This window comes from Lytechinus pictus, chromosome 1, assembly GCF_037042905.1.
Source record: "Lytechinus pictus isolate F3 Inbred chromosome 1, Lp3.0, whole genome shotgun sequence".
In the NCBI taxonomy this organism is placed as follows: Eukaryota; Metazoa; Echinodermata; class Echinoidea; order Temnopleuroida; family Toxopneustidae; genus Lytechinus; species Lytechinus pictus.
The window spans coordinates 17,642,828-17,667,312 of record NC_087245.1 but is presented as its reverse complement, the minus strand read 5'-3'; the positions used below and the strand labels follow the sequence as shown (position 1 = coordinate 17,667,312).

The 24,485-nt window shown below is 37.4% G+C and overlaps 1 protein-coding gene across 1 annotated transcript; it reads right to left on the bottom strand.

Moving 5' to 3' along the window:
- Positions 1 to 11,658: 11,658 nt before the first annotated feature.
- On the bottom strand, positions 11,659 to 22,824 carry LOC135155613 (fibrinogen alpha chain-like). Its single transcript, XM_064105165.1, has 7 exons — positions 22,699 to 22,824; positions 22,228 to 22,297; positions 21,574 to 21,755; positions 20,514 to 20,666; positions 19,234 to 19,682; positions 18,689 to 18,900; positions 11,659 to 13,645 (listed from the first exon to the last, which is right to left on the bottom strand). The coding sequence occupies exons 1-7, from the start codon at positions 22,817 to 22,819 to the stop codon at positions 13,381 to 13,383; spliced, it is 1,452 nt and encodes a 483-aa protein (XP_063961235.1). The 5' UTR covers positions 22,820 to 22,824; the 3' UTR covers positions 11,659 to 13,380.
- Between the last annotated feature and the right edge of the window lie 1,661 nt (positions 22,825 to 24,485).

Below are 24,485 nucleotides of genomic sequence, written 5' to 3'. Positions count from 1 at the left end.
CATTATATATAAAGTATCAAGTTGTCGTGATGGTATAATCGATAATTGTGAATTTTATTTAAAAGGTTCGCTTAATTATGGCAACTTTTGCTCAAGTTTACCGAGGATTAGAGTCATTATTATGTGCACTCTGGCATACAGATTTAAGCGAAAAAAAAAATTGCCGTAGATTTTGATGAATGGGATAAGCCCTTTATACAACTCTGACAGAGTAATTAGTTTGATTAGTTTCAGTTTACATTTAGAGGTTGTTTAGAGAAAAGACATGCAATTTGCAAAATGTGTCGCTTTAAATAGGCCCAACAAGGATTTGCCTATTGAGGTAATGTGCCCGTCTCTATTGTAATGCGAGACCCTATCAAAATAACCTTTTGAAAATAGTATGCTGCCACCACAATAGTTTAGAGAGTTATCGAGCTCTCGATCAAGCATTAATAACATTTGACCGTGATGAAAAACTTTTCCTCGATGAGAACTTTAATTAATTAAATGCCTAGTAAACCTCCAATCAGAATAGCCGTCTCATGATGCAGCGTTATAATGATAGTAGTTTGATTTTTCTCAATTTTCTCCAAATCCACTTCTTGATTGCTGGGGTGGACTTGGCTTTTATGATATACAAATACAATAACAAGACAATTAGCAGGGGCGGATCCAGCCTTCGCCAATAGGGGGGGGGGGGGTGGGCGGAATTTTTTTTCAGCCATATTTTCCCCGATCGGCCGCTCGAACATGATTTTTGTTTGTTTCTTTGAAGGGGTGGTTCTAATAGTTGCTTCTTAGCATTACTCTTATAAATCAACATAAATATATAATATCATAATCATAATTTATATAATGCGAGCGCGAAGCGAGCAATCTTTTTTATTTTATGTATTTTTCCCTAAAATTTGGACATTGTAGGCAATGTTTGTTATCCTGAAAAAGATGTGTATGCAACTCTACTACGAACGAGAAGCGCGAGCAGAAATTTTTAATACACGTTTTGAACTAATCGAAAAGGTAGGCCTACGCCCTACCTACTGCTTGCAGTTAGCCATGAAGACGTTACATAATTTTCAACAATCAAATAATGCGAGCGTCAGGCGCGAGCTGAAATTTTTTGACACTTTTACCTAAAGATTGGAAATTCTATGCACTTTTTGTAATTTAAACAGAACAGGTATATAACTTAACAATTGATGCGAGGGCGAAGAGCAAGCCGAAAATTTCGAGATTTAGACCTAAAAACGAGACACTCTATTCATGTTTTTTAAATAATGAAAAGGATGAGTAATTGGGGATCTTCCTTACATTAATAATGCGAGCGCAAAGCGTGAGCAGAGTTTTGAACTGATCGAAAAGGTAGGCCCTACCTGTTAAGGACTGCTAGCACTTAGCCATGAAGACGTTAAATATTTCAACAATCAATATAATGCGAGCGCGAGCTGAAAATTTTTGACATTTCTAGTACGTAAAGAATGGAAAATTTTAATCAATATTTGTAATCGTGATAACTAAACAATTGATGCGAGCGCGAAGCGCGAGCGGAAAAAATCGAGATTTAGACCTAAAAACGGGACACTCTATTATGTATTGTCATGAAAAGGATGAGTAATAAGGGGATCTTCCTACATTAATAATGCGAGGACAAAGCGCGAGCAGATGCACGCGCGCCTGTTTCAGATTTAATCCTACAATCTAGGCATTCTAAAAGTACATATTATCATGGAAATCAAAGCGAGCGCGAAGCGCGAGCATAAAATATTTGATATTCCGATCTAAAAAGGGTCAAATTCAGCTCATTATTTCAAGCACTTTGTAGGAAAATTGTGAGGTGGATATAGATTGCACTTAATAAAGAGCTGATATTTTTCATTATTATTATTTTGAGTTTTGACATAGGACCGGGACATCCTTAGGACATGTCATCATACAAAAATGATGACTATCTTTCTATTCCTCTTGCCAAGCGCGAGATGAAACAAAAGGGACAATTTAATTATTAAATTGATATCTTATTTATCAATGCATAATGAGGGCGCGGAATTAATGTGAGTGCAAATCAAGAGTAGAAATTCATGCAGTCATGAACAAAGGATTTTAAGTAGTTTGTTGCGTAATCAAAATTGACACATACATAACTCGCCAATCAAAAGGCGATCGAGCAGCGCTAGCTGATACGTTTTGACAATCAGACCTGAAAAGGGATATTTTGAAAATTGTATGGAATACACGAAAATAATAAGTACCTGATAAATCAAAATATTTGTACAGAGCACTTTATAAAAATCAATTTGTAAATCACACAAAATAATGAAAGTTTGATTTCCGAGGTGAAATTGATATTTAAGCTCCACGTTGAACAAGTTATGTAAATCACCTAACAGTTTGACCGCGAAGCGCGAGCGAAAATTTTATATAGACCTAGTGACATGAAATATTCTTTTTATTTTCCAAGTCTTCCCCTCATTTTAATCTTTTTTTTCATTCACTCGTCTTCCTCCTCTCCTTTTTTCTCCTCTCTTTTCCCTTTTTTCTTTCTTTCCTTTTTTTTTCTTTTTTTGTTGCTCCGCCAATTGGGAGGGCCTGGGCCCCTTGGTCCCCCTGGATCCGCCTATGAATTAGTATAACTTAAAACAACGCAATAACGAAGTGAAGATGCAGATAAATAACTAAAAAATGTATTTAAAAAGTGGGACATGGGAATATATGAATATTCATGACTTACACCTAAAAATGTTTGTAAATTTCACGAGTCTTGAAACAAAGGTGTCTTTTTTTTTCTTCTGTCAGATGACAGAAAGATTCCAGGGAATATACGACATTTGGTCAATAAAACCCCATTGAAATTGATTACCTTAGCCCATTTTTCTTTCCTTCCTTCTTTCGTTTTTTTTTTTTTTTTTTTTTTGGGGGGGGGGGGGGGGCTTTGCTGATTCAGGTCCATTACCATTGCCCACAGTGCCCCGACATAATCATTTCGACCAAATTGTCAGTCAGTTCGTCCGTCGACCCAGTTTCGTCCAATACCCGCTTCGTCCAATGACGTCCATGCACAGCTATACGATGTTAATTCCACGGGTTCAGGGAAGAATTAATCGTTATTTCACTTGACGATGAGGAGAAAATTTGAAATTAAGCAAAACTTTAAAATGTCATAACTTTCTCATTTTACAACCGATTCTGATGAAATTTTAAGTGTTATGCTTTTTGGATTTTTCTCTTTTTATTCAAATCAAATCAACATTTTGTTGTGCTGGTTGTAAGTTGATAAAATACCTGTTTTGATGGGGTCATCCAAGAGAAACCGGATATAATAGCCCTATACGCTGCTCGCTTGTGCAGTTGATTAAGTATTTCGTTATTGTTTAGAAATCGATTAGACCAAACATTACAACAGTACATGAGAAAACGTCTCGACTTGTATTGGTAGATCGTTAATAAAGATGGTAAATAGCAGCGGCCCAAGGACTGAGCCTTGAGGTGCTCCTGTAGAAATAATTTTTACTGTATAATTTTTCCGGTTGATGGTGCTGCATTTGATGCTGCTGTCTGAACAGCCACTGACGTAGCCTCTTGTCATGCTTGTCGAGGCCCTGGCGGCTGCTTCCCGAGCGAAGCGAGGGATATCCTAATTCACAAAGCGAATTAGGCCAGGCGAGCGCTCGAGGAAAAATATTTGGTGTATGACTTGAAAATGCATGGCTCCATTTAATCCTCTTGAACGGGATTATGTATCTAATCAGGCAATATTTACGGATGTTTAAAAGTGCCACCGAGATGACGAGATAATTCCTCGTCTTCTCGACTTTTTGGGTCCGATAAAGCGAGAAGGCGTGATCCGGTATCTCGTCTTCTCAGCCTTTTTTTGTCCTATAAGGCGAGACGGTGAAATTCCAAATCTCGTCTTCTCGACTTCTCGGATACGAGAAGGCGATAAAGCGAGATTCCAAATCTCGTCTTCCCGACTTCTCGGGTATGTGAAGATGAGAAAGCGAGATTCTAAATCTCGTCTCCTCGACTTATCGGGTATGAGCAGATGAGAAGGCGACATTTGGAATCTCGTCTTCTCCACTTCTCGGGTATGCGAAGATGAGAAAGCGAGATTCTAAATCTCGTCTTCTCGACTTCTCGGGTATGTGAAGATGAGAAAGCGAGATTCCAAATATCGTCTTCTCGACTTCTCGGGTATGTGAAGGTGAGAAAGCGAAATTCCAAACCTCGTCTTCTCGACTTCTCGGGTATGAGGAAATTAGAAAGCGAGATTCCAAATCTCGTCTTCTCGACTTCTCGGGTATGTGAAGGTGAGAAAGCGAGATTCCAAACCTCGTCTTCTCGACTTCTCGGGTATGAGCAGATGAGAAAGCGAGATTCCAAATCTCGCCTTCTCACCTTCTCGTACCCGAGAAGTCGGAAGACGAGATTCCAAATCTCGCCTTCTCATTTTCTCGTACCCGAGAAGTCGGGAAGACGATATTCGGAATGTCGCCTTCTCCCCTTTTCGTACCCGAGAAGTCGGGAAGACGAGAATTGGAATGTCGCCTTCTCCCCTTCTCGTACCCGAGAAGTCGGTAAGACGAGATTCCAAATGTCGCCTTTTCCCCTTCTCGTACCCGAGAAGTCGGGAAAACGTGATTTGGAATTTCACCTTCTCGCCTTATTGGACCAAAAAAGGCTTAGAAGACGAGATGCCGGATCACGCCTTCTCGCCTTCTCGGACCAAAAAAGTCGAGAAGACGATGAATTATCTCGTCATCTCGGTGGCACTCTTAAGCTTCCGTAAAAAGGCGAAAAGACAGGACAGCGCGGTCAACGAGGAGCCATTTTTTACAGAGGCGAGAGGGCTCGTGTTCTGGGGACATCCCGATAGACCGCGGGTCCGTTAGACCGCGGGTCCGATAGACCGCGGGTCCGTTAGACCGCGGGTCCTATAGACCGCGGGTCCGATAGTCCGCGGGTCCGATAGACCGCGGGTCCGATAGTCCGCAGTGTGTGTAAAATTATGATCAGATATATCAAATGTCATCGAGAGGTCCAAATGTCAAATGATACGAGGCCATGGGGTTCTATCAGGTGCGGATCCATGGTTGGCGGAGGGGGAACTGCCTCACCCCCCCCCCCCACCCCAGCTCAAAAAAAGAGGGGGAAGAGGGGAAAAGAGAGAGAATAAAAAAAGAGAGAGGAAGATGGGAAAAGAAGAGAATAGAAGAGAGAGTAAGAAGGAGAAAGTAAGAGAAGAAGAGAAGAAAAAGGGGAAAGGAAAGACAAAGGAAAAAAGGGAGAAGAAAAGGGGAAAGAAGAGGAAAAAAAGAGGAGGGAAAAAGAAGAGAAGAAAAGAAAGGAGAAAGGAAAAGGAGGAAAAGGAAGAAAAAAAAAAGAAGGAAGAGAAGAATTTTTAAATAGAGGAAGATGGGAAGAAAGATAAGAAAAGAGAGAGAGAGAGAGAGGAGGAGGGGAAAGAAAGAGAAGAAAGAGGGAGAGGGAGGAAGGGGAGGGAGAGAAGAAAAAAATTAAAAGAGAAAAAAGGGGGAAAGGAAAGAAAAAGAAAAGAATAACGAAAAGGGGGAAAAGAAGAAGAAAAAAAGAGGAAGGAAGAGAATAATATTTAAAGAGAGAGGAAGATGGGAAGAAAGATAAGAAAAGAGAGAGAGAGAGGAAGAGAGGAAAAGAGAAGAAAAAAAGAGAGAGTAAGGGAGGAAGAGAGGAAAAACGAGAAAAGAGAGAGGAAAAGAGGGAAAGAAAAGACAGAAAAAGAGAAGAAAAGGGGGAAAGAAAAGATGGGGGAAAAGAGAAGAAAAGGGGGGAAAGAAGAGGGGGAACGAAAGAGAGAAAGAAAGAGAAAGGAAGGAAGGGGAATGAGGATAAGAGAAAGAAAAAAGAAAGAAAGGGAGATGCGAAACGGAAGAGGGAGATGTTGACCTGGGGAGCGTTTCATCAACATTTTTGTCCGACAAATTGTCAGATCTGATATCTTTCCTTAATTTTTATTTTGAGAGTCACTGTTTCTATGGTAACTGTCGGATAAAAGGGGACTTGTCAGATAAAACGTCCGACAAGTCCTTTAATGAAACGCTCCCCTGGACGTCGATTTGATGGCGCCAAAATGACGTTCGAACTATGGGGCGCCGAATTGATGTTCGATCTAGCGGGGCACCGAATTGATGTTCGAACTAGGGGAGCGCTAATTTGAATTTTGACCATAATGCGACAAATACATGTTTCAGAGAGGGGGAGGGAGGGCAAAGTTATATTTCACATGGGGGCGCCAAGTTTATGTTCAACCGAGGGCGCCAAATTGACCTTGAACTTAGAGGGCTTCATGCAAATTAATTTTCGACCGGGGGCGCAACATTGCTCGTATTGCCTGTTTATAGTAAAATATATGTCCTGCCCAAAAAACTTAAATTAATGCGGCTGAATTAAAATATCCCGTTTTTACGATCACAGAAAAAACAATGTTTTCGAGTTTTAAGTCTGTTTAGCGAGATAGATACCCTGTTCAGGGTCACAAAAAAAAGTTATTATCAAATTCAGCTCGCGCTACGCGCTCGCAATAATTGATTAATGAGGTATGCATCCTCTGCTTCAAGAATAGGAATTATACCTTAGTCCTTCCTAAGTCAGTATATACAAAATTGAGCTCGCGCTTCGCGCTGGCATCAATAAATTGTTTAGTCATATACGCATCCCGACCTTACAGTTTTTTATGCGAACGAGCAGCACAAGCTGAAAATATTTGATATTCTAACCTGACAACTGAAAATGTATTTTTCATTTCATCATTATAAAAGTTTTCAGCTAGCGCTTCGCGGTCGCATTCATTTCTTAATAGATATGCATCGTGTTCATCATAACAACTACTAACATAGGCGGATCGAGGCCGCCCGAGGGCAACCTCCCCCCTATTGACAGAGCAAATAAATTGTGAAAAACGGGGAAAGAAAAAAAAAGGGGGAAAGAAAGGAGAAAAAAGAAGACGAAACATAAAAGGAGGAAGACGAGTGAATAAAATAAGGTCAGGAGAAGACTTGGAAAACAATTTGTTTTTAATATTCAATGTCACTATATTAAAGTTTCGCTCGCGCATCGCGCTCGCATTGCCTGTTCGATGAGATACATATCTTGCTCAATAGGCTGATATGTAGTTTAAAATATCAAGTTTGGATATTAATGTACAAAACATAATTCAGCTCGGACATCGATCTTTCATTATTTTGTTTTATTTACCAATTTATGTTTTTAAGTGCTCTGGAAAATGTCCGTTTTATGGTTTGAATCAACATTTGCAACATTTTGTGCGCTCGCACTATTTGCCAAGTAGGTCTACCTATTGTCTTTTTATATTTCATATAAGATTCTCTAAATATACCTTTTCAGGTGTCTCGATTGTAAAAAAAATAATAAAGGCCTATGAGCTAGCGCTGTGCGCTCGCATTTTGATTGGTGAGTTATGTATACCTATATATTAATTCTATTAAAAAAATCCGGATCGCAATTTGCGCTCGCATTATTTGCTAAAAATATATCAACCAATGAATCCTATTCATGATTACAAAAATACTTAAAATATCCAGTTTTCAGGCCTCATGAACTGTCAACAAATTTCACACACTCATTAGGCCTAACAGATTAATAAATATGAAATAAAATTTGTATGAATTCATAATTGTCCCTTTTTCAGAAATAAATATCAATAAGTTTTAGGAAAAGAAATAGAAGATAGTCATCCTTCATGATGACAAAATGTCCTTAGGCCTAAAATGTCTCGATCCTGGGTCAAATAAATAATAAAATATCAGCTCGCGCTTCGCGCTCGCATTAGTTATATAGTGCTATCAAATTTCCCTATATACACAGTGCTGTAAACAATGCTTAAATTGACCCTTTTAATATCGGAATTTCAAATATTATTTTCAGCTCGGGCTCTGCGCTTGCATTATTGATTTTTATGATGAAAAATGAAATGTATTCAGATTGCCAGGATTCTGTCTAACTCTAAAACACGCGCGCGCATGTTTTTGAGATACAAAGCTTGATCTTATTCAAAACGTGCTAAAATTATCCAGTTTGGAATCAGAATATCAAAAATTTTCTGCTCGCGCTTTGCGCTCGCATTATTATTGCAGGAAGATACCAAAAATTATCCATCCTTTTTCATGATTGACAAACATGAATCGAATGTCCCATTGGGGGATTTGAAATCTAATCTTTTTAGGTTGGAATATAAAAAATGTTCAGCTCGCGCTTCGCGCTTGCATTATTTAATCGTTGAAATATGTATCGTCTTAATGGCTAACTGCAAAACATCCTTAACAGGACCCTATTTGACCAGGCCAGAACGAATATTTAACATTTCTGCTCGCGCTTCGCGCTCGTGGTAATTATCTAGTTACATACGCGTCCTGTTCAGGTTCACAAACATTGCCCAAAATGTTCAATTTTCAGGACAAAATACATGAAATTTCATTTTTAGATTACATAGGGCTTAAGAGATTATTACACATTTATGTTGCTTATAAAGTAAAGCTAGGAAATGACTGTTAGGAAAAGGGCGTTTTGCCCCCCCCCCCCCAAAAAAAAAAATAAATAAAAGACAGAATCAAAACTGAGAAAAAATAGAGAGAAAAGGAAAGGAATTAGGATAAATTATAATATTATTTTCCAAATATTATGTCAAAATCTACCACAACCTTGTATTTTTGTGATAAAAATTTCAGCATATTTGATTGCTCGCTTCGCTCACTGGCAACTTCTTATTAATTTTATGCGATACACCATATCGAGCCCCCTCGAAATTGTTGGCTCATTACGGCACTGGGACAACCCCTTCAAAGAAAGAAAAAAAATCAATTTTGATAATATGATTTGAAAATATGGGTGAAAAAATGGCCCCTCAACCTATTGGCGGAAGCTGGGTCCGCCCCTGACTTAGGCTTTCAGGATATAATACATGAAAAATCTATTAAAAAAAAAAAAAAAAAAAGATCGCGCTTCGCGTTCTCATTATTTATTTAGGCCTTGTGAGATACCTCAATTTGTTTTTAAGAATGAAATCTCAGATTTTCTTTGACGTCTACCCCTCCCCACGAAATCCTGGATCCGCGCCTGAGTTCTATAACAATAACCCAATTAGGGCAATCAACCCCTGACAACTACTTCAAGGAAAATATTATCCTTATATTTTTACCGCCGGGGACTGATACCCCCCCCCCCCGGAAATTTACCCTCCAGACAATTACCCCGGATAATTACCCCTAGTACGGATCCTTGAAAATGCCATCAACGTGACGACATGGCGTGGTACTTTATCTTGCCATGTCTTAATCAATCATTGGCGGCGGAAGGCAAAACAATTTAGGGGGGTCCACCTGAAATTTTGGGATGGACACAGATAACAAATTTGACAAGCAAATCAACCAAAATTTATAAGAAGGACCACCAACATTTTTTGACAAGAAAAAAAAGGTTATCAACCAAAATTAGGGGGGGGGCAAAAAGATTTTAGGGGGGTCCACCTCAATGTAGGGGGGGGGGAGGGGACGTAGAAAACAAATTGACAAGCAAAAAAAGGTTCTCAACTAAAAATCTAGGGGGGATCGTCCCTCACCTCAAATTTAGGGGGGAAAGGTCCCCCCCCCCCACCGCTTCCGCCGCCTAAGTAATTAATACGCTTATTATTTCGACATAGCGGTATATTCTATCTTGTCAAGTCGATATGTCCACATGGCGAGATATGAAGTGTACAAGTCCCGGCGAGAATCCCGATATATCGCTATGTTGACATGTAACTTATTTAAGTCGACTTGGTAAGATAAAATATCTCGCCATGTTGACATATAACTTTTTATAAGTGGCAGAATAACGTATCGCGCCATGCGGACATAATAAGCTTATTTAGTCGACATGGCAAGATAAAGTATCTAGCCATGTCGTCTAGTCGATGGCATTTTAGAGGCTCCGTATGGCGTCTATAGAGGGTAAATTTCCGGGGGGGGGGGTGGGTAGCAGTCCCTGACGATAAAAATATGGGGATAATATTTTCCTTGAAGTAGATTGTCCTTAGGGTCATCGTTATAGAACCCCATGGACTCGTATCATTGGCCTTTTGACCTCTTAATTGGATCTCACTATATCCTGATCATAATTTTACACACACCGCGCACTATCGGACCCGCGGTCTATCGGACCCGCGGACTATCGGACCCGCGGTCTATTGGACCCGCAGTCTATCGAACCGCGGTCTATCGGACCCGCGGACTATCGGACCCACGGTCTATCGGACCCGCGGTCTATCAGACCCGCGGACTATCGGACCCGCGGTCTATCGGACCCGCGGTCTATCGGGCTTTAACCCGTGTTCTGTGCCTATATATAGACAAACAATGGCTCAGGATGACGACAGACTACCATTGTGGCACTCTCAAGCTTCCGTACATTTTAATACCGAAAAAGTCGAGAAGACGAGATTTGGAATCTCGCCTTCTCACCTTCTCATACCCGAGAAGTCGAGAAGACGACATTTGAAATCTCGCTTTCTCATCTTCTCATACCCGAGAAGTCGAGAATACGAGATTTAGAATCTCGCTTTCTCACCTTCTCATACCCTAGAAGTCGAGAAGACGACATTTGGAATCTCGCCTTCTCACCTTCTCATACCCGAGAAGTCGAGAAGACGACATTTGAAATCTCGCTTTCACATCTTCTCATACCCGAGAAGTCGAGAATACGAGATTTAGAATCTCGCTTTCTCACCTTCTCATACCCTAGAAGTCGAGAAGACGAGATTCGGAATCTCGCTTTCTCATCTTCACATACCCGAGAAGTGGAGAAGACGAGATTTAGAATCTCGCTTTCTCACCTTCTCATACCCTAGAAGTCGAGAAGACGAGATTCGGAATCTCGCTTTCTCACCTTCACATACCCGAGAAGACGGGAAGACGAGATTTGGAATCTCGCTTTCTCACCTTCACATACCCGAGAAGTCGAGAAGACAAGATTCGGAATCTCACTTTCTCACCTTCACATACACGAGAAGACGGGAAGACGAGATTTGGAATCTCGCTTTCTCATCTTCACATACCCGAGAAGTCGAGAAGACGAGATTTGGAATCTCGCTTTCTCATCTTCTCGTATCCGAGAAGTCGAGAAGACGAGATTTGGAATTTCACCGTCTCGCTTTATCGGACCCAAAAAGTCGAGAAGACGAGGAATTATCTCGTCATCTCGGTGGCACTTTTAAGCTTCCGTAAATATTAGCACCAGGAGTGATGAGCACATAGACCCTATGCACATTATTTTTCATCAAATTATCAAAATAATATTATTTACATTCCCCTTCTTTCATTTCCCACAATGTCTGTCACAATGTCTCTCTTTCTTCCTTCCTCAATTCTCTTCTTTTTCCTCCGTTATCTCTGCCCCCCCCCATAGTTACGCAACTACAGCTCTCTCTTGAATCTTCGATAAAAATTATAACTAAGGAGAGAAATTGGTCGATAATTCCATGGAGGTAAAAAAGATGGAGTGTCAACGAAATGCAAATTAATTCATGTACCTTTCGATTTCTAAAGAAGTACAAAAGAATACACAGGTGCAATGTAGCCTTTGTTGGCGACCTGTGATGCCGCCAGTTTCATGGGAAAACTAGAAAGTGAGTTTTGTTGAAAATAGATAATTGCGAATATTTCCAATTTTATTTGATCACAAAATGTGGATATTAAATTAACACATGAAGAAATATATATCAAAACATTAATATATCCAGAAATTGGGCAAAATATGGTATAACAGTAAGACAGTTCAAAAATGTGAAAATCCTCAAAATTTGACAAGTTTTAAATCAACATTTTACAATTGTCCACACACTTCCACATTAAAATTTAAAGTGGCTTGAAAGGGTAAACGGTAATTCTCGATGTTTTGTCCATTGTCAGTATATTCTGAGCACTTATACTTTAATATCATTTTATGAAACTTATTTCGTCTATTCATCTCACTAATTAACTCGCCGTTCATCCAAGGACAGACTTTAGACCGAACTCGTTTTGTTCTTCCTTGGAGTATGTTTGTTTACTGCTAACATGAATTGAACTGAATTTACTATTAGAGCATCACTGGCATTCGCCAATATTTTGTTCAAAACAAAAATACTAGGTAATGCAAAACAAATATACAATCTGAGGAATATAAGCAGATAAACAAAAACATAACAGTATTTCGTCAAAAACTTAAGTCTACTTACATGGCATGAATAATAGAAAATCATGCAGGGAGGGTGTGTAAGTGAGAGAGAGACATATAAATTTATACGTCATACTATAATAGCCAAGCCTCTTCTACATCGGTTGTATCAAAGATAAATTCAAAAGGTACGTATTTTATAATAATATAGTTATATAGGTATATTGACCCAGGGAAGCCACTTCAGTTCTGAAAACTGTTCTCCCAGCGGGCCCTGCTATTATTATTACCCTGGCTTTAGCTGGGCTGCTCAAGCATTCAAGGAATTTCTTCCTACCGGGTACCCATTCACCTCACCTGGGTTGAGTGCAGCACAATGTGGATACATTTCTTGCTGAAGGAAATTACGCCATGGCTGGGATTTTGTAAAGTGAAAATAAAATTGTCACGAGAAAAATGCAATTTTCATGACAGTCTGTTATTGTCTGGAATTGATGTAAAATATTGAAACTTACGCACTTTTCACTAATATGAGTTTTAACAACTCCGAATAATGATTGTCTATTAGGTTTTGATAAATAAATATGAATAAACAGTTTTGTTTCGTTTCCTGGTAAAGGACAGCAATAGGTGGCGCCCTTAAGGTGTGAAAGGAACCAGGGTCCAGTGTCTTGAAAGCTCTTGAGAAAGGACTATCATTCTGGACTGGTTTTTCAGTGAGAGGCACCCCCCCCCACTCGGATTGGAAAGGATACGGATGTTTGGCCAGAAAATCAGATGCCATACTCTTAAGAACTGAAGTTCTGAATTTTTTTTTTTGGGGGGGGGTGGGTGGAATTTACAATGAAATGTGGTCATCGAGAACTGACGAATAAAATAAAGGGCTTAGTTAGGATATGAAGGAGCGAGGGAGAACGGGTTGGTCAATGAGTGAAAAGGGGTCTTAAGAGCCACGTACCGGTTCTACCATTATACGTGAGCAGCCCATCCCCCCCCCCCTCCGAAACATGAGGCCCATGTTCGTGTTACCATGTTGACATGAAATCCATTATAGATATAGATCATTACATGAAATATGTTTAAATTGCTTATTCCTGTTTTTCAAGTGATTCTCTAATATACACAATCACTTGGACTACATTGTGCTTTAAAATAACTATTGTATAAGAACTTAAAAAATTAGGTAGAAAGGAATGACAACAACATGGATCAATCCGATCATCTTAACTTCATTTCTGTAGCTCTCATGTATTTTGAGTCAGAGAAATCCCAAATAATCGCTGTCAAACCAGTTTGGAGTCCGTGTATCCCATTCAAGTTGGCTGTATAACAGTCGTTATACCACCACCCCCCTTTGTACAGAGAAGCACAATTAGCCCTGGTGTCATCATGGTCATTGTCATAGGTTGAGAAGTCCTGTCCGTTGGCTGCATCTAGCCCTTCTCCTGCAGTACCGGTATATGATGAAAACCCGATTCGGTAGCTTTGTTGAAGATAGTAAATACATACATTAAATTGAATTTAGTCTAAGACTATATAGAACCTTAAAACAGTCATGTAAATTCAAGATTGCGATTGAAGAGAAAATATAATGAAAATATGTCTGACGTATCGCACCCGAGGATCTAAGTATCAGCACTTTCATTTTTACTTCTTATTTTCGTAGGGCCCCTAAGTTGAAAAATGCTCCGTGCATAAATATTATTTTGTAATTCATAAATTTTTTGTCACGTCATTATATTTTATCTATTTTTTTTCAATTAATTCATTAATATCTCTATTCATTTACTTTAAAATAAATTTAAACAAGCATTACATTGAAAATGTAATCAACATCAGAATAAAGGGTTACTCCGGGTTGAAAATTATTATATCTAAGTATATTTGCCTATAGTAAAATTCAGCAATATTGTGAAACAGTTATATGAACGTTGCATGAATATTCAGTAGGTGGGCTGATGATGTCACCTCCCCACTTTACCTTTTTATGTTGTTACATGAAATCATATTTATTTCATATTTTCATACATGTGTGTGTGATATATCTTTATCATGATAAAATAAGTTTCAGTCATGAATATCTCATATATTATATCAATTGTCTATCCTTTTATATTTTGTTCTTAAAGAAAAAAATGAATAAACATACTTTCATGTAAAAAAATACAAAAGAACAAGTGGGGATATGATATTATCGGTCTACTCATGAAGACATGTTTAGAACTGTTTCACCGTAATAAACAGTTCTAAACATGTCTTCATGAGTAGACCGATAATATCATATCCCCACTTGTTCATTTGTATTTTTTTACATGAAAGTATGTTTATTCATTTTTTTCTTTAAGAACAAAATATAAAAGGATAGACAATTGATATAATATATGAGATATTCATGGCTGCAACTTATTTTATCATGATAAAGATATATCACACACACATGTATGAAAATATGAAATAAATAATGCAAATCTATATAATGTCATAACTTTGTTATTCCTTGTCCATTTTCAAACAATTCTTCAGTGTTTTGTTTGTCTATTTTTTCTTTATCTTTTTCAAATCATATCATTTTCAGCCTGGAGTACCCCTTAAATTATCGTAATTCACGGTTTATTGGTCATCTGCTCATGGTTATTGTTAGGCCCAAATTTGCTTAAAAAAGGTAATTTCATGCACAAATCCAATGTAAACTCTGTTTCTAGTCAAAATTAGTAACTGTATCTTTTAACAGAGGGGCTGCAGAACGATATGGAAAGCGAGGGGGGGGGGCATGCATAAAATCGTTGGTCATTTTCACTCTTTGTGAAAATGGTTAAATACTGGGAGAGATGAAGCGCCACCCGCCCCCCCCTTCGGTTTCGCGGCCCTTGTAACATTCGATTTAAATAGCACTTTCAAGTATCGACGAAAAATTCCATGAAAAAACATAGTTAAAAAAAATAAATAAACAGGAAAAACACAACGATAAAAAGACCCACTTAAGAAAACATTTTATGTGTATGCATATTTATAACAATCCTAGATACAAAGAGTCTCTGAAAAAAAAGTTTTTCGATGGCTTTATCGATAGATTTACCCCCAAATTCTACTTCCATAGCACAAATAAAGATAGTTAATTTGTGTATGGGACAAGATAATATAGATTTAGTGAAAGTTTGCTAAGATGCAACCGTCATTTTCCGCCATCGCGCAGATATCGCGATTACGAGCGGAGGGGGGGGGGGGGGGGTGAACCGGGAGTGAAAAGGCACAAATTACCCGGGGATGATTAGGGAAATGATAATTACCGTTGCTGTTGGTTCGGTAGTAATGTGTAATGTAGAATTATATAAGCAATATAAACAAAAATCAAAATTTGATGAACGATAAACGTTTCATTTTGAAAAAGCTGTCAAAATCACGTACGTGAATACCCAAAATAGATTTTTTAAATTTCTATTGTCCACTGTTTTAAGCATGATTTAGTCCAGGATTGGCCCCATAGAAAATTGACGAACCTTGTTTTTTCATATATACAATATTTTTTTATGGTTGCTTGTCAATTCGAGGGTGCTGATTATGAATCTGAATGATGTCACTCGCGTAACCTTGAGCATTTTCCACAAATTGGCAAAATCCAATATGGCCGCCAAAATATTTGAATTACCCATAAAAGTCACAAAATTGCCCGCTTATTGGCGATAAATGCATGACATTTTGTGGCAGGAGTGAAATACTCTCTGAAAAAATAATTTTCGACAAAATATCTATTTTCTGGATATTCAAAATGGCCGCCATAGCCCTTTGTAAACTCTATTATGTACAACATGAATAGGGAAAACTCATTTTCACAAAAATGAGCACTAAACCGCAAGAAATCGTGATATATGAACGAAGTACAGTATGCAAATCACCATTACTAACGAGATATATATATTATGTCATGTATGGGAAAATTGCTGTATTTTATTATTTAAAATAGCTGCCACTGGCCCAAACAGTAGTATGTACAATGGCAATGGGGGCCAAAAAAATCACAAGAGTGAGCACTAAAATGCATATTATTAAGATAAACGTGTGGAATACTGACTAAAAACATAATTGTTAACAAAAGATATTATTCATCATGCCATGTATGTGATAAATGCTATAATTTGACATTCAAAATGGCCGCCATGGGCCCTATATTCATTATGTACAATGCAAATGGAGAAACTATTTTTCACAAGAGTAAGAAACATAAAATACATGTAATTGTGATCTACGAGTAAAATTTTGTCTGAAAACATGTTTTCTAGCGAGGCATATCATTTCTTTTGTCATGCATGAGATAAATGCTGTATTGTGAAATTCAAAATTGGCCCATAAAGGCCCTAACAGTATTATCTAGAATGTAAATGGGGACATATAATTTTGTAAGAATTTGGGTTTGCTTGACTATGAAATCCATATAATCCTGTTGTATGAGTAAAATATTATTTGAAAACATAATTTTGAAGGAATTATAGCATTTCTTCTGCCATGTAGGTGATAAATACTGTATTTTGACATTCAAAATAGCCGCTACAAGCCCTAACCAAACTAATTTTCACAAGAGTGAGAATCATAAAATGCATGTAACTGTTATGTACGATTAAAAATATTGTCTTAAACATGATTTCTAACTACATACATCACATATTGGTCATGGAGGTAATAAATGCTGTATACTTTGAAATCCAAAATGGCTGCCATAGGTCCTAAAAGTATTATGTACATAGGAACATGTGACATATAATTTTGACAGAATTTGGCTTTGCTTGACTATAGATATTGCATATAATTGTGATGTAAGGGTGAAATATTGCCTAAAACCATGGTTTCTGCCGAGATATATCATATCTTGTGTAATTAAGTTGAAAATGCTGCATTTTGAAATTGAAAATAGCTATCATAGGCCCTTATCGTCAATTTGAATGACGACAGATAATTTTCACAAAAGGGCATATGACGGCCATTTTGAATGTTTAAATACAATATTTATCACCTAAATTACACAAGATATGATATATTTTTGTTATAAATGATGTTTTCAGACAATATTTCACTCATACAACACCATTTAGTCAAGCAAAGCCAAATTATGTTGAAATCATTTTTTTTCCATTTACATGGTACATAATATACCGTAAGGGCCTGTAGTAGCCATTTTTACTTTTAAAATACAGTATTTGTCACCTAACTGGCAGAATAAATGATATATCTTGTTAGAAATTATGCTTTCAGGCAATATTTTACTCATGGATCACTACAACGTACATTTATGGTGCTCACTCCTGTGAATATTAGTTTCCCAGTTCGCATTATACATAATACAGTCAATGTCTATGGCGGCCAATTTGAAAGTCAAAATACAGTATTTAACACAAACTATATTTCGTTGGAGATCTACTCCATTTACGTGTACTACGAATATTCATTATGTTTTTTTTTTTTAGACAGTATTACGTAACTTTATCACATACATATGCATTTTAGTGCCACCTCTTGTAATTTCTTTGGTCCTCTTTCTCATTGTACATAATACTGTTAGGGTCTTAGGCAGCAATTTTGAATATCAAAATACAACATTTATCACATATATGGTATATTAAATGATAAATTTCGCTAACAATTATGTTTTTAGTCAGTATTCCACTCGTTTATCTTAATAATATGCATTTTAGTGCTCACTCTTGTGATTTTTTTGGCCCCCTTTGCCATTGTACATAATACTGTTTTGGCCAGTGGCGGCTATTTTAAATATCAAAATACAGAAATGTTCCCATACATGATATAATAAATGATATATCTCGTTAGTAATGACGATTTGCATACAGAACTTCGTTCATAGATCACGATTTCTTGCAGTTTAGTGCTCATTTTTTGTGAAAATTAGTTTTCCCTATTCATGTTGCACATAATAGAGTATACAGAGGCCTATGGCGGCCATTATGATCCAGAAAATAGATATTTTGTCAAAAATTATTTTTTCAGCGAGTATTTCACTCCTGCCACACACTTTCATGTATTTTGTTGCCAATGTGCGGGCAATTTTATGATTTTCATGGGTAATTTGCATATTTTGGCGGCCATATTGGATTTTGCCCATTTGTGGAAAAGGCTCAAGGTTACACGAGTGGCATCATTCAGATTCGTAATCAGCACCCTCAAATTGACAAGAAACCATCAAAAAATATAATATATATGTAAAAACAAGGTTATGCCTCTTCTATCCTGTACTAATTAAGAATAAATAGTATGTGAAAAGATCTTAATAACTCGAGCAAATCATTTGATTTGACTGCCCATTTCCTTCATTATGGCGCAAGCCATTCTCGTCACTCTGATCGTTTTGCGCTCAAGCATGAACAAAATATATCGTGGTGTCATCTAATAGAGAAGATTTTAGAGATATTACACAATGATACTTCATTAATAAGCGTAATTTTGACAGCTTTTCCAAAATGTAACGTTTTCCATACGCTCTCTCTATAATTATAGCGAAGGAAAATTGTAAGAACCTTACTTGGTGTTGGTACTTCCAATGCTAAAACTGCCATAATGAGCGTAGAATGGATTGTTATCGTAATCAACCATATCGATTCTGAGTTCGACTCCATCTTTAGCAAGTAAGTAGAGTTGGTCTAATCCCAACCAGTATTCGCCCTCGACGTCACCAAATCCACGAACATACTCGGTATAATTGCGGTAAAAATCCACAGATCCGTCATAACGTTTCTGTATGCACATTATTATTGTGAAGGATGTGGTATGTGAAAAAAATTATCGAATAGTGAGCGTGCAAGAGAAGGTTGAATTTAGATACGTTGGAATATTTCAGAAAAATTGTGAGCGGGCGAACCGAGCAAGTCTACAAAATTCTACTTATTTGGCCTATATTAACATGATGAAGAGGCCAGAATGAAATGGTGGATAGAGCGAAAGTTCTTTTTAAAAAAAATTAAAAAAAAAGGGAAAAAAAAGATGCGATTAAGCAAAAATATTGACCATCTTAATAAAACATAAACATCGGATAGATTCATTTCACACCGAGAACCTAGCGGAACGTACCTGGAAGATTGTCCACCCTCCGCTATCGGTGGTCATATCGCAGTAGACATCGGTCAGTCCCACACCGCTAGGAGAGATGGCATAGACACCACTTGTTTGATGCCCCATTGAATAGAGCATCTTACATGAATTCACATCTAAATTTCCTTTAGTTGTGGTTTCAGGTAAAGCCTCCGTAGAAGGAATTGTTGTAGGGTGTGACAAAGTTGTAGCCGCATCGTCTGTCGTATGTTCTGATGGAGTTGTCGAATAACCTGACGTATGTTCCTGCGAATATATTGTTGTACCATTGGTCGCAGGTTCTGATGGAGTAGTTGAAGAGCCTGTCATTGGGGTCATTGCTTGTTCTGACGAAGCTTCAGGTGATCCAATGGATGAAAGTTCTGGTGAAGTTGTCGAACTTCCTCCACCAGGAGTTTCTTGGGGTGGTGATGCATCCATGGGAGTATCTATACGATATTGACATAAAAAACAATTACCGATGGTGATTGTGTTGGGACAGAACTTCCTGTAGGAACATGGAAGAACGCCTAGCTTAGCCGGGTAATATAGGAGCGCCTTGAGCACCTAACAAGGTGGATATGTGCGCAATATAAATACCCTATATTATTATTATTATTATCATAGATGAATGGAAGAGAGCAAAAACATTAGCAAAACCGGTCTGGTCTAGAAGAAACATTGATAGTAGCACTTTTCTCGATGAGACATTAAAGGAACAATGAAAAACATGATCCATGGTTCAAGAAAAGGAAGAAGACTGCACAGGATTGGGTCAATAAGAATCGTGCAAAATCGCGCTACCAAATTGCAAAAGAGTTAGGAGGAATGCACGATCCGACTTAAAGGACAAACGAGGAAAATCATTACGGAAGTGTTATCAGACCCTATGGCCCGTATTCTGAAGTCGGGTTTAACTTAAACTCAGGTTTAAAGTTGTGGTTTAAGTATGGACAGCCAATTGTTACATAAATCACTAACAGTAGGGATATCATATTTCAGCTCATTTGGCTCTCAAATCATTCATAATTGTCTAGGAAGTATATATAGATTATTGTCTTCACCATCGATGAATCAAGAAAGAGCACAGTAAACATAAGAAACGTACAACTTAATAAAAAAAATTGATACTTTTGGCTGTCCATACTTAAACCACAATTTTAAACCTGAGTTTAGCTTAAACCTGACTTCAGAATACGGGCCTATCACTTTAGCCATGGAGCTATTACAGATAAACATGGGCCACGGAACCGAGAAGGGGGGCTGGGGGCTTGTTTTACCATTGGTCGTAGGTTCTGATGGAGTAGTCGAAGAGCCTGACATTGCTTGTTTTGACGAAGCTTCAGTTGATCCACTGGATGAAATTTCTGGCGAAGTTGTCGAACTTCCTCCATCGAGAGTTTCTAGTGGTGGTGATGCATCCGTAGGAGTCTCTACGATATTGACATAATAATACAAAGACGATATAATAATGCTAATTAAAAAACTATTTACGGATGGTGATTGTATTGGGACAAAACTTCTTGTAGTAGAAACATGGACACATATCATGATCATGATGATGGAAGAAAGCAAAAACGTTAACGAATCCGGTCTGGCCGGCCTATAGAAGATAGTGTAAAGGCACATTGTACTATTATCGATAAGATATTTACGAAACACTGTAAAACACAGTCCATGGTTCAAGAAGAGGAAGCAGAATGCATAGGATGCAGTCAATACGAATCGTACAAAATTGCTCTTTGCAAAATATATAGTAGGAAAGCACGATCCGAAATAAAAGACAAACAAGGGGAAAAGTTAATAATGAAGTCTTTAATTAACCAGACCCTTCCACATTTACAGATTAACATGGCTTTAGCCCCACTTTTCCCAAAACTTTGTACAAAAACGCAAAAATGACCATGATTGCGATTTTGTGTATGTTCAGCCCCTCCCCCTTTCAAAATCGTTCCGCTGCCAATGAATAACATGTATAGACTTTTGCATATCTGGTGCAACAAAGCAATTTGGTCAGAAGCAAAACTCTACAATGTCACACAAAAATAACAATTCGAAGAGCACCTGTAACAGATGCGGCTCCTCCAGAAATACTTAAACACGATAAACCACACGCCGGTTACAGTATCTCTTTAGCATATTATAGGAACAGGAAGATCCGGGAGGAAGATGCGCCAAATGGCTCGAGGGAACCGGTCATAATACCCATCTAAAGAAAGGTGAAATAAGCAACTGTAATCCAAATAGCCTAGAAAATATTTTTGCGAAATCTTATGATGTAAGGGGACATAGGCCTATCATGTCCAAAATATATGTAGAAGATCGTTTTTATGCACTCACCATTTCTTTTCGGTAAAACACAGACAAAATGGCGCCAAGATGGGAGTTTTACCAGAACTGGTTCAGGATCGTTTGATGTTGATGCTAATCTTCGAATGAATTGAATCGATCTCCCTCCAGATAGAGTGATGTTCTTACATGATAAAGGGTCTGGGTCGCAAAGCTCTTTTGATATTAAGCAACTGTATTGTTAAAAAAAATCGACAAGACGGTAATTTTGATCGTTTATGCGTTTCCCCGAATATTTCTTTTAAATATGTAAAGTACTGAAGTATGAACTAAACTGGAAGTTACAACAAATAAAAGTGGGATCACGGGATCTGTGATACATTCGTGATCATTCCGAGTGTTTTCTCCACAATTTACTTTACTGTTGAAAAGATAGTAAGGATTGGCTATGTTATAATCCAACATTACATTCTCTTCACAGATTATACCGCGATTTATAAATCGCAAAAATATTATAAGAAGAAAGTGTATGATTAAAAACAGGGTCACTTTATATTCTTATTGATATTGTTATTCTGATTATTATTTTAGTTATTTTTTCTATGTTGTTTTTCTTTTTGTCTACAGTAATTATGAGATGTTCTGTTTGTAATCATGATAATCAATACAAATAAAAAAGGGTCAAAATATCAAATTCAAACTTACCACCATGAACGAAACTCACTGGAATGAGGAACAGGAAAATAGGCAAACTCTGTGATGAGCATACAACAGACTGAAAGAAGCAGAAAGATATATCAATTAAGAATTCCATGACGATTGTGATGGACGTAACTGAATACAAAATCAATTTTCCCTAAATAAATCGAACATTAAAAAAGAATAAGGACTTGTTTTCAAGACTGTTCAAGGAGGGAGAGAGAGATATATATATGGAGAGATGAGGGGGGGGGGACAAATACAGGAGTGCAACGTGTACATAACTGGCAACTATTTTAGTTCATTTTTTTTTATTGACCAAGAAAGGAAATGGAAAATTGGCCTAAGAAGTAAAAGTAAACATCATGAAACCGTAATTATGTCCATGATAATTCATGACGGATATGAAATCTGCGATAATGATAATAATAATAAAGATAATAGTAATAATAATAATAATAGAAAGTATGAGCTTACCATGATTACTGATGTTTTTTTCATGCACCGAGTCCTGAGAGCAGCAGAAGGAAATCTTCAAATAGTTTCGTAAAGTGTGAAAGAGGTATAGTTCCTCTCTCGGAATGAAGAATGTGTTCATCTGAATGTGCCGTTGTTACAGTAATGATATCAACATTTTATATCGAGGCCTCCCATCCGCTGCATGGGAGAATAACGCCATCGAGCCAAGGACGTTTGTATGAAGGACATAATTAGCTATCACAAAGACGTTCATGAATATTATATTTATTCTGCAATATCTGGCCTTTGATATTGATGCTTATCAAATTGGTATACACTATATATAAAGTATCAAGTTGTCGTGATGGTATAAACGATAATTGTGAATTTTATTTAAAGGTTCGCTTAATTATGGCAACTTTTGCTGAAGTTTACCGAGGATAAGAGTCAATATGTGCACTCTGGCAAACAGATTTAAGCAAAATAAAAAAATATTGCCTTAGATTTTGTTGAATGGGATAGGCCCTTTACACAACTCTGACATAGTAATTAGTTTGATTAGTTTCAGTTTACATTTAGAGAGTTGTTGTGACAATTTCTGAGTTTATTTTATGATATCAAAGAAGCCTGAAATACGTTTATGTGATAATGTGTAAAAAAAAAAGAATCAAAAGCAATTTTGATTTTTTTTGTTGGACGCAAAGAAATTTCCCCCTGTTATTATTAAAGACAGTATTTTCCGAACAGCAGATGAATTTCAAAAGAAAGCATTTCCGATACGTGTTGAACCCTAAGAGACACGGACTGAGTAATATTATGTAAATAATGTTTTTCTTGGTTACGCAAAATGACCAATTAGATCTCGCCCTGTAAGGGCGGTTTCGTGCATTCTTAATTAACGATACTCGACTCTTAAAAAAAAACCGGTTGCTGATACTTCAGCAGAGTTGTCTGTGTTTAATTTTGGTTGCATCTTTTTCTATCATTTCATTATATGGTTTGACCCGGAACAAATTGCAACAAATGATTTTTCAACTGTTTTTTGTACTATTTGACCTCAGGAATAACATACTAAAAATCTACCAAAATCCGCATGTGGGAAAGTAGTTATTTTCAAGATGGCGTCCAAGATGGCCGCCATTCACTGAAAATGGATATAACTCACTCATTATCCACCCTAGAATCCTATTTAGGTACATATTCCATGTTCCAGTGGGTAAAATAATTTATTGATACAAGTTAGAGTGAATATTAGTGTTCTTGGGTACCAGGAAATTCCAAGATGGCGCCCAAAATGGCTTCCGGAGGCTAAAAAACAAAAAATTCATTTATTACTTACTTAAGTGGCTTTAATTTTGTTTTCATTCAATGGTTTTGATGGTGAAGTAGTACATCGGTACAAGTTACAAGGACAGCCAGTGGTCTGGTGTGTCCAAAAATCCACGATGGCTTCCAAAAATTGAGTTTAAAATGGCTGTTGATACTTAAAATTGACATAGCTCATATAATATCCACCTGGGAGATATGATTTCGGTGTCTAGACCATGCTTTCAATTGTCAAATAATACATTGGGATAAGTTAAAAGGACGAAGGGTGGTCAAAGTTTGCCCAAAAGTCCACAGTGGCTTAAAAAATAGTATAAATTAGCCGCTGGTATTTACAAATGGATATAGCTCATGTAATATCCATCAAGGGTATATGATTTCGATGTCTTTACCATGGTTTTAAAAGTCAGAAAATTAGTTACAAGGACAGTCAGTGGTCCAGTATGTCGTCATTCCAAGATGGCTTCCAAAAAATCGGA

Coding starts and splice junctions, on each gene's coding strand:
- LOC135155613 (XM_064105165.1), bottom strand. CDS start 22,819: ATGAACACATTCTTCATTCCGAGAGAGGAACTATACCTCTTTCACACT. Junction 19,683..20,513: donor ATCAGAACCTACGACCAATG/GTAAAACAAGCC, acceptor AATATCGTATAG/ATACTCCCATGGATGCATCA. Junction 13,646..18,688: donor ATTGGAAGTACCAACACCAA/GTAAGGTTCTTA, acceptor TCTTCAACAAAG/CTACCGAATCGGGTTTTCAT.